We start from the raw sequence: 10,831 nt of genomic DNA, 5'->3' as shown, positions 1-10,831 counted from the left end.
TGTTAGCCAGGATGGTCTCGATCTCCTGACCTCATGATCCGCCCGTCTCGGCCTCCCAAAGTGCTGGGATTACAGGCTTGAGCCACCGCGCCCGGCCAATTGTGGCTTTAAGAGTGGCTGCCCTAAAACATTCTGTCACCCACAGACAATTGTATTGTTTTGGTACTCTTTAGAAGGTAGTTAATAATCAACTATAGAACTCTAACAGGTGTTCTTAAATGTAGGTTTCTGATCACTTTGGAGATTGTGACAGCAGAATAGAGGAAAATCTTTCAGGACTCTCATGGAGAGCTGAAATATTCATGACTATCAAGTAGAACAGGAGTTAGCTCCATGGAATGAACTAATAAAAAATTAATATTTTTTACTTTGCTTAAAATGTTGCTGATCCTTTTTATTTTTCAGAGTCAAGAAAACTGTTCTTTTGAGCTATATGCAGCTTGTAACAGTTGAGTAAAGTATACTCCTGTGAACAAAATTTGGAGCATATTTGTTTCTCTCTACCTGATTTGTCCAGAATTTGGAAACTATTTGTGATTATTCTTAACTTATGGCAATATAGTTATTTGCATAAGTGCAATACTTTTTTATTTTGCAACAGGACACAATTGGAGGGAGAAACTGGTTGTATTACCAAGGCTTTGACCGGAATGGTGTGCTTTCCTGTAAAGAATCAAACTTGAATTGCAAAGCCAATACAAGCCCCTTGGGAAAACTAGCCTCATACCTTGTCTACACAGTCCCTGTACAGGGTTTCTGACCTGTGGTAACTAAAGAATGTCACTTTCTCACAGGTCCAGGAGCCTCAAGTTATCTTGGGACCTCAAAAGGAGAGGAGTTTACCCAATTCATAGGTATTTGAGGCTGGGCTTAGCTTTAAAAAAGGTCTTATCTGAGATTCCTTATGGAATAAGGTTCCATCAAAGCCAATTTTAAAAGCCCATGTGAAAAATAATTATTCTTGCTGCACTTTATAGAAATAATCAGGCCAAGTATAATAAAGCAAACTGTTCTTACCATGATTTGTCTTTAGTAAAAATGGGAAACTGGAGAGAGAAAAAATTATGTTCCAAGAACTATTGTCTACCTGTTATTATTACAGATTCTAGATGCATTGGTTGTTTTTGAAGTTTTTTTCTGCAATTTCGACTGACTCTGCTTATTCCTGTGAAACAATCAGTGATCTGTGACTGCAGCTCAGAAAAAAACAAGAGCAGGGCTGGGCGTGGTGGCTCAGCCTGTAATCCCAGCACTTTGGGAGGCCAAGGCAGGTGGATAACAAGGTCAAGAGTTCAAGACCAGCCTGGCCAACATGGTGAAACCCATCTTTACTAAGAATACAAAAATTAGCCAGGAATGGTAGTGTATGCCTGTAATCCCAGCTACTCAGGAAGCTGAGGCAGAAGAATTGCTTGAACCTGGGAGGCGGAGGTTGCAGTGAGCCAAGATCATGCCACTGCACTCCAGTGTGGGAGACAGAGCAAGACTCCATCTCAGGGGAAAAAAAAAAAAAGGGAAGGATAATGTAAAAATTGGGATCAGTGTTCTAATTCTAATTGTAATTGGGATCAGTATTCTAATTCTGGGCATGTACTGAAATCAGCTAGCAACTGTGTATCAGTTTGGTTCCAATAGTTGCCCAGTTCATGGAAAGCCTTCTAATTTAGTTTACTTGGGGGTAATTTTTTGCTTTACTGTTGTGGAATATATTGCTATTGTACTCTTTGTGTAGGAATGCAGAATAAGCTTACTCAATGTTTTCTTAAATTAAACATTTATTAATCTTCCAGATATCACCTTTTGTTGGAACTCAGAGTTGTGAATGGCCCTCACCATCTGACGCTTTCTCACTGACCTCTTCTCTACCCCAAATACAAGAGACTCTAATAGTTAGGGAGGAATGTCATTGCCCCTATTCAACACGAAGAAGTTACAGAAGATGGAACTTTGTCCCTCTGCAACCCTTAGTAATAAGAGTTCTCTTATAAAAGGGAGAGGGGAAATGTTGAACCAGAGCAACTCCATCTTGAATAGGGGCTGGGTAGAATAAGGCCGAGACCTACGGGGCTGCATTCCCAGATAGTTAGGCATTCTAAGTCACAGGATGAGATAGGAGGTCAGCAAAAGATACAGGTCATAAACACTTCGTTGATAAAACAGGTTGCAGTAAAGAAGCCGGCCAAAACCCACCAAAACCAAGATGGCAATGGGAGTGACCTCTGGTCATCCTCACTGCTACACTCTCACCAATGCCATGACAGTTTACAAATGCCATGGCAACATCAGGAAGTTACCCTATAAGGTCTAAAAGGGGGAGGTATGTATAATCCATCCCTTGTTTAGCATATCATCAAGAAATAACCACAAAAGGGGCAACCAGTAGCCCTCAGGGCTGCTCTGCTTGTGGAGTAGCCATTCCTTCATTCCTTTACTTTCCTAATAAACTTGCTTTCACTTTTTAAAAACAGAGAGAGGAAAAAAAGCTGTCATTCTTATACTTTAACTTTGTATATATAAGATTTATCTCTGCATCTTTCAGGAGAATCAACACACTTTCCCTCCAGTACAGTATCCCCATCCTCCCCAAATAAAACCATTTCTATGCACATGCCACCAGCATTAACATGGCACATTTCAAATCAATGCATATGATTGTGGCACAACCACCTGCAAAGACCACAAATACTCCAAAGTACCTTTCAAAATGCATGAAAATTAGCAATTAGGGTAGACTGAATCATTTACAGAAAAAGTACAATGGTCCTGTCCTAACTGGTGTGCATGGGTCCTGGTACTCACTCAGCTTTGCATAGCTTCTGCCAAGCTTCGTGAAATTTCACAGGGTCCTCGGTTTCAGTAATCTTCTCCAGATCAATGGAGTCTATGTACTAAAAAACATCCAACCGATAAAAGAAGTATTTAAGAAAAATAAACACTCAAAAATACTACAGCCATCTAATACTATGACACATTATTCAGTAATTACTTACTACGCAAACACTGTACTGGGCACTAGGGATAGAAAACATAGTCTCTGTTTTGTGGCTCTTATCATCTTTCGGAAAGATTACAAAACCAGATAAATGGGCATCCACACTATGCTACGATAATGGCTATGACAGACAAAGAAGAGAACGATGCAGAAGTAACTAGGGGTCAACTGCGTGGGGTGGCACATGCCTGTAGCCCCAGCTACTTGGGAAGCTAAGGCGGAAGGATCCTTTGAGCCTGGGAGGTCCAGGCTGCAATGATCCCCGATCGTGACACTGCATTCCTGCCTGAGTGACAGAGTGAGACCCTGTCTCAAAAAAAAGAAAAAAAAAAGCAACTGGGAGATCACTAGAACCGGACACTGGAGGAAAGACAGGAAGGATCGACATCAAGGAAGAGTTCTCGGGAGGTAATGTTCAAGAAGCCAGCCGAGAGGACAGCAGAAGCAAGATAAGCATGTGTGTGATGGGACACAGCAGGGAAGGCGTGCAGGAGACAAACAGAGGAGGGGAGAAGGGTATGAAATCTCCAGCAGGCCAGGCGCATTGGCTCACGCCTGTAATCCCAGCACTTTGGGAGGCTGAGGCGGGCGGATCATCTGAGGTCAGGAGTTCAAGACCAGCCTGGCCAACATGGCAAAACCCCGTCTCTACTAAAAACATAAAAATTAGTTAGGCATGGTGGTGGGTGCCTGTAATCTCAGATACTCGGGAGGCTGAAGCAGGAGAATCACATGAACCCACGAGGCAGAGGTTGCAGTGAGCTTAGATTGTGTCACTGCACTCAAGCCTGGGCAACAGAGCGAGACTCCGTCTCAAAAAATAAAAAATAAAAAGAAATCTCCAGCAAAGGAGCCACTTATATGAAACCTCAGAGGAAAAAGAGAGAAAGTGGTAGCCACTCTGGGACCCTCAAAAAAGGCCCCACCCCGCGAGAGGACCGACCTGATTAGTTGGAGGAAAGCAAGGGACGAGGCTGAGAAGCCATGACACAGAGTTGACACTTGAAGGCACTTGCAATGGTTTGAATGTCTGTGATCCCCCAAAATTCCTATGTTGAAATCCCAACTCCCAAAGAAATGGTATCAGGAGGTGGGTGGGGTCTTTGAGACATGATTAGGTCAAGAGGGCACAGCACACAGGAATAGGATTAGTACCCCTATAAAAGAGGCCCCAAAGACCTCCCTCACCGTTCCGCCACATGGGGGTGCAACCAGAGGGGGGCCCTCACCAGAACCCGGTTACATGCTGGCACCCTAATCTTGGACTTTCAGCCTCCGGAATTGTGAGAGAGAAATGGCAGTTGTTTGTAAGCCACCTGATCTATGGTACTTTGTTACAGCAGCCTGAACAGACTGAGACACCACTGAAAGATCTTAAGTAAAGGTATGACAGGAACAAAGAGAACCGAGAAAGACTTTACAAAGATCACTCTGGTAGAGTGTGGTAAAGAGAGGGAAGACTGGCAGCTGGAAACCAGCCTGGAAGCCGCTGCAGCTGCAGCAAACCAGGAGAGAGAGACAGATGCAGCTCAACCTTAGAAGGAAGATGACAAGGCAACAATTCAAATAGTACTTAGGAGAAGCTAATGTCAATGAATCCTATCAGATGAAGCATCATGTGCACCAATTCCTAGGTATATAACAGTCCCTCTCTATCTATATTAGTTTACTATTTCTTCTGTAAAAATGACTATCCTGGCCAAGCGCAGTGGCTCACGTCTATAATCCCAGCACTTTGGGAGGCCAAGGCAGGTGGATCACTTAAGGCCAGGAGTTCAAGACCAGCCTGGCCAACATGGCAAAACCCTGTCTCTACTGAAAATACAAAAATTAGGTGTGGTGGCGGGCACCTGTAATCCCAGCTACTCGGGAGGCTAAGGCATAAGAATTGCTTGAACCCAGGAGGCGGAGGTTGCAGTGAGCCAAAATCGCACCACTGCACTCCACCCTGGGAAACAGGGCGAGACCCTGTCTCAAAAAAGAAAAAAGAAAAGAAAAGAAAAAAAAGACTATCCAAATAAACTTTAAGATACAAATTTTTAAAGGCTTTATAAAATGTATATGTCATGGCAATTTTTCCATTGCTGTTTTCTTTTTTTATATAATGGGGCAGCCAACTTGGAGGAGTGGGAGGAATGGGAAGTAAACTATTCCTTAGAAAGCCAAAAATAAAAAGTGATTAGGGGCCGGGCATGGTGGCTCATGCCTGTAATCCTAGCAGTTTAGGAGGCCAAGGCAGGAGGAATTGTTTGAGGAGTTCAAGACCAGCCTGCGCAACATAGCGAGACCCCATCTCTATAAAAATTAAAAAATAGGCCAGGCACGATGGCTCACGCCTGTAATCCCAACACTTTGGGAGGTCGGGAGTTCCAGACCAGCCTAGCCAACATGAAGAAACCCTGTCTCTACTAAAAATACAAAAATTAGCCGGGCGTGGTGGTGCACACCCGTAATCCCAGCTACTCAGGTGGCTGAGGCAGGAGAATCACTTGAACCCAGGAGGCAGAGGTTGCAGTGAGCTGAGATCGTGCCACTGCACTCCAGCCTGGGCAACAAAAGCAAAACTCCATCTAAAAAAAAAAATTAATTAATTAATTAAAAAATAATAAAATAAAAAATTTTTTAAAGTGATTAGGAAAGGAGTCTAAAAAGAAGAGAGAGAAACAGCAGCTAGGTCTCCTAAGCTGGTGTCAAAGTGGAAGTCATTAAATTTCTTTAACATGTAAATGGATCTTTTTACTCATTATACAAAGTTTTTGCCATTTAAGTCAAGATGATAAGGCTTGCTTAAACAATGATATATTGAATATAATTAAATATAAATGTGAGATAGATATATAAATGTACGTATCCAACTGGTAACAAGTGGGATATCAGGGAGGAGGAATCTGCTTTCTGCATTTTAGACTTATGCTTTATTTTGTTTTGTTTTGTTTTTTGGAGACAGGGTCTCAATCTGTCACCCAGGCTGGAGCGCAGTGGTGCAATTATAGCTCACTGCAGTATCAAACTCCTGGGCTCAAGCGATCTTCCTGCCTCAGCCTCCCAGTTAGCTGAGACTACAGGTGCATGCCATCACACCTGGCTAACTTTCAATTTTTTTATAGAGATGAGGTCTCCCATTGTTGCCCAGGCTGGTCGTCAACTCCTGGGCTCAAGCAACCCACCTGGCTCAGCCTCTCGAAGGGCTGGTACTACAGGTGCGAACTACTTCACCTGGCTTATGCTTTGTTTAAATGTTTTACTCTAAACATGTACTACTTCCGTTCTTATATGGAAGAATATACTCAAGCTATATAAGATAACTACACCTCTGTTATTCCACAATACTGAGTTTCCAAAACAAATAATCACTGTTTGCTAGCTATCATTCTTCCAAGTTACAGAGGGGAATATAGTATTTTTAAAATCTAGATTCCGTTCCAATGCTAAAGGAAAAAAATATCCTATTATTTTCTTGTTAGGCAATTACGATGTACTTAAAGGAGCAGGACAAGCATGCTCATTCATCTGAATGTGCAAAGCCTAATTTCAGAAATGTGCCTTAAACCTACATGTAGAAAACAGTTTACACAGGTTAGGCACAGTGGCTCATGCCAGTAATCCCAGCACTTTGAGAGGCCAAGACGGGCAGATCACCTGAGATCAGGAATTCGAGACCAGCTGGCCAACGTGGTGAAACCCCGTCTCTATTAAAAATACAAAAATCAGCTGGGCATGGTGGCGGGAGCCTGTAATCCCAGATACTCAGGAGGCTGAGGCACAAGAATTGCTTGAACGGTGAAGACCGAGGTTGCAGTGGGCCGAGATCGTGCCACTGCACTCCAGCCTGGGCGGCAGAGGGAGACTCTGTCTCAAAAAAGGAAAAAAGAAAACCATTTACACAGCAAGCCTAGCTGCTGCCCTTGGAAAGGCTTGCTACGAGATTGAGCCTTGACTGGCTTCTGGAAACTCTGACTTTGGGAGGGTTCCCATCATTCCAAGAACTGATAGGAGAAGCTCACTGAGCTGAAAGTGTCTGTACAGACAACATAGTTTCTGCTGCATGCTTTCCTTCTGGGAGGCTGGCATTTTGGGAAGTGTTAAGCAAAGGGTGCCTACGTGACCAGCCCCCAGTAAAAACCCTGGGCTTCAAGTCTTCAATGAGCGTCCTTAGTAGATGGCAGTTTGCATGTATTATCCCAACTCACTGGACTCTACCAGGGGAGGGTGCTTAGAAGCTTGCGCCTCGTTACCCCCAGACTTCACCCTGCACGACTTTTCCCTGGCTGATTTTGCTTTGCCTTGTCTGGCTAAAATAAATCTTAGCTATGAGTATAACTATATGCTGAGTCCTGTGAGTTCTTCTGGTGAATCATAGGTCCTGGAGGTGATCTCAGGGACCCTTTAACAAAACTTGCCCCTCTGGAACATGTGCTATTGGCATGAATTACTGAGATAGCCAAAAGACCAGGCCAGGACTCACCATCAGATTCAACTTGTGGTTGATGGCCAGGGCTGAGTGTTCCAGGGCTTTGAACACAGACGCGTAGCAGTCTCTGAGCTTGGTGTATTTGCCAACCAGGGCTATGGAGCATATTTTCTGTAACCTTTCATACCTGGGAAAGAAAACAAACTCAAAGGTTATATGCATGTAACAGAACATCACAGACAGAACAATGGCAGCTGCTGCTCTTATTCCAAGGCACTTTTTAAAACCTTAGGAGCAGCTGTAGTCCCAGCTACTCAGGAGGCTGAGGCGAGAGAATCACTTAAGCCCAAGAGTTTGAGACCAGGCTGGGCAATATAGTTAGACCCTGTCTCTACAAAAAATACAAAAATTAGCCAGGCGTGGTGGGGCATGCCTATAGTCCCAGCTACTCAGGAGGCTGAGGTTGGAGGATCACTTGAGCCCAGGAGGTCAAGGCTACAGTGAGCTATGATCACACCACTGCACTCCAGCCTGGGCGACACAGTGAGACACTGTCTCAAAAAACAAAAAAAGAAATCCCAACGTTGGCTTACATAAGCAGGTACAGATAAAAGTTCAAGTATATCAGAGAAAAAGCTAAAAGCATTAAAAGTAAAAACTGAAAAGCTATCCCAATCTCATAAATACGAGCTGTTCTGACATTGGTTAATAAGGTGACATTGTATAAGAAAATGCATTCTGCGTGTCAATAGAAAACATTCCAATATTAACTTTGTAAGGTGACATTGTGTAAGAAAATGCATTCGAAGTGTCTACATTTAAAATGGTTACATTCCCAGCTGACCCACAAAAGTCTGGTTATTCATGGCATGCCTGAAGAATGGTGTTAAGAGAACGATTTAAAATATTACTAGCCATTTAGATCATTTTTATGAGAAAAATTCCATTCTACAGAAGACAATCACATTTTACCATTAGAGACACAATTTTTAGTGTTGCTTTTGTCAGGAAATCTGTTCAAAGAACATGAAAAATATCTGGTCTGGTATTAGGTACGTGGAAATGTCATCTTGGGGCTGAAGATGTTTTAGGGCTTTGAAGCAAACCCTTCCCCAAACACCTTAGAAAAATGTTACCATCATGACGAATATCCCTCTTCAATATCAACATCTGCAAAGAGTGGCTGGGCACGGTGGCCCACACCTGTAATCCCAGCACTCTGAGAGGCCGAGGCAGGTGGATCACCTGAGGTCAGGAGTTCGAGACCAGCCTGGCCAATATGGTGAAACCCCGTCTCTACTAAAAATACAAAAAAATAGCCAGGAATGGTGGCATACGCCTGTAATCCCAGCTACTCAGGTGGCTGAGGCAGGAGAATCACTTGAACCCAGGAGGCAGAGGTTGCAGTGAGCTGAGATCGTGCCACTGCACTCCAGCCTGGGCAACAAAAGCAAAACTCCATCTAAAAAAAAAATGAGTGAGACTCTGTCTCCAAAAAAACACACACACACACACACACACACACACACACACACACACACAACTGTAAAGAGTACGAGAGAAACTTGATCACAAACAGGCTGTGTGCAGGAAAAATGCACAAGAAGCTAAGAAGTCAAAACTGACAGGGAAGGTAACTTTCTAGAAAGGTGACTAAAATAGCTGAGACAAGACTGCTAACCCTTGAACTCACTACTTCATTTTATGTTGTTCTGGAGGTTCCATAGCTGTCTGTACCTCACACCACCTCTCCATAAACTATGCAGGTAACAGGCCAGGTGTGGTGGCTCACACCTGTAATCCCAACACTTTGGGAGGCCAAGCGGGTGGATCACTTGAGATCAGGAGTTCCAGACCAGCCTGGCCAACATGGTGAAACTCTGTCTCTACCAAAAATACAAAAATTAGCCTGGCATGGTGGTGCATGCCTGTCGTGGTGCATGCCTCCAGCTATTCAGGAGACTGAGGAAGGAGGATCACTTGAACCCAGGAGGCGGAGGTTGCAGTGAGCTGAGATCACGCCACCGCACTCCAGCCTGGGTGACAGAGCCAGACTTCGTCTCCAAATAAAAACAGGATGCAGGTAACAGAAAGCAGGATGACAGCACACCAAGTAGCAGAGATGATGTCAGAGGCAGGCAGGCACAGCCGCATTTGAGTACAGCAGGTTTGGCTTCACCCTCTTCTCCCTCCTCCATAGACGGAAGAGACAACATCAGCTGTGCCTCCGGAAGGAAGCAGCACTGGGGTCAGTATCACAGGTTCCTCCTTCGACTTACTCACGGCTGGTCTTCCCAGGGGAGGAGTCACTGGGCAGCAGGTGATACAGGTGAGTCCACTGGGTCACACCTACTAGGGAGCTCTCATTCCCCCTTGGACCTATACTTCCGAGAGCAACCAAGTGTCTCCCTCATGTGCCCCACTCAGCCATCAGCCATCACCGAATGTGAGGCGGGCATCTGATACTACTTCAAGCTGCTGTGGGAGGGGGAGGGGAGTCCTCTTTGCAGGGCCACCCCTAACAGTCGGGTCTCAAGAGAGATGAAGAGGGCCGGGCATGGTGGCTCATGCCTGTAATCCCAGCACTTTGGGAGGCCAAGGCAGGTGGATCACGAGGTCAGGAGATCAACACCATCCTGGCTAACACGGTGAAACTCCATCTCTACTAAAAAAAATACAAAAAAAAAAAAAAATTAGCCGGGCGTGGTGGCGGGTGCCTGTAGTTCCAGCTACTAGGGAGGCTGAGGCAGGAGAATGGCATGAATCCGGGAGGTGGAGCTTGCAGTGAGCCGAGATCACGCCACTGCACTCCAGCCTGGGCGACACAGCAGAAGGATCACTTGAGCCCCAAGTTCGAGGTTGCATTAAGCCCTGGTTGCACCACTGCACTCCAGCCTGGGTGACAGAGTGAGACTCCGTCTCAAAAAAAAAAAAGGAAATAAAAGATGGAGGACAAGATTGGAGTGATGTGGCCACAAGCCAAGGAACACCACTGATTGCTGGCAGCCACCAGAAGCCAGGAGAAGGGGTGTGGCAGAGATTCTCCTGCAGAGTCTCCAGAAGGAACCAACCCTGTGAATGCATTGATTTTGCACTTCTGACTTCCAGGACTGTGAGAGAATAAATTCCTGTGGTGTTTTTTTAAGCTACCCAGTTTGTGGTCATTGTTATGGCAGCCCCCAGGAGGCTAATACAAAGACCAAACATTTGGCTTTAAAAAGCACAGAAGACTTCTCCGAGCAGACGTCCAGAGCAGAGTCGGCCAGCATGACCGAGCGCCGCGTCCCCTTCTCGCTCCTGCGGGGCCCCAGCTGGGACCCCTTCCGCGACTGGCACCCGCACAGCCGCCTCTTCGACCAGGCCTTCGGGCTGCCCCGGCTGCCCGAGGAGTGGTCGCAGTGGTTCGGCGGCAGCAGCTGGCCAGGCTA

The 10,831-nt window shown here is 45.2% G+C and overlaps 1 protein-coding gene across 1 annotated transcript in view; it reads right to left on the bottom strand.

The window, feature by feature from the left end:
* The window catches only part of CTPS2 (CTP synthase 2), a 149,173-nt gene that overhangs the window by 94,116 nt on the left and 44,226 nt on the right, over positions 1 to 10,831 (bottom strand). Inside the window, exons 9-10 of the mRNA XM_011940250.1 lie at positions 7,458 to 7,590; positions 2,800 to 2,888 (exon numbers count right to left, since the gene is read on the bottom strand). Coding sequence (XP_011795640.1) covers positions 2,800 to 2,888; positions 7,458 to 7,590 — 222 coding nt within the window. The remainder of the gene's footprint in view (positions 1 to 2,799; positions 2,889 to 7,457; positions 7,591 to 10,831) is intronic.

Source organism: Colobus angolensis, unplaced genomic scaffold, assembly GCF_000951035.1.
Source record: "Colobus angolensis palliatus isolate OR3802 unplaced genomic scaffold, Cang.pa_1.0 Scaffold188, whole genome shotgun sequence".
In the NCBI taxonomy this organism is placed as follows: Eukaryota; Metazoa; Chordata; class Mammalia; order Primates; family Cercopithecidae; genus Colobus; species Colobus angolensis.
Note: the sequence above shows the minus strand (reverse complement) of the source record. Positions and strands in the feature narration are given on the sequence as shown.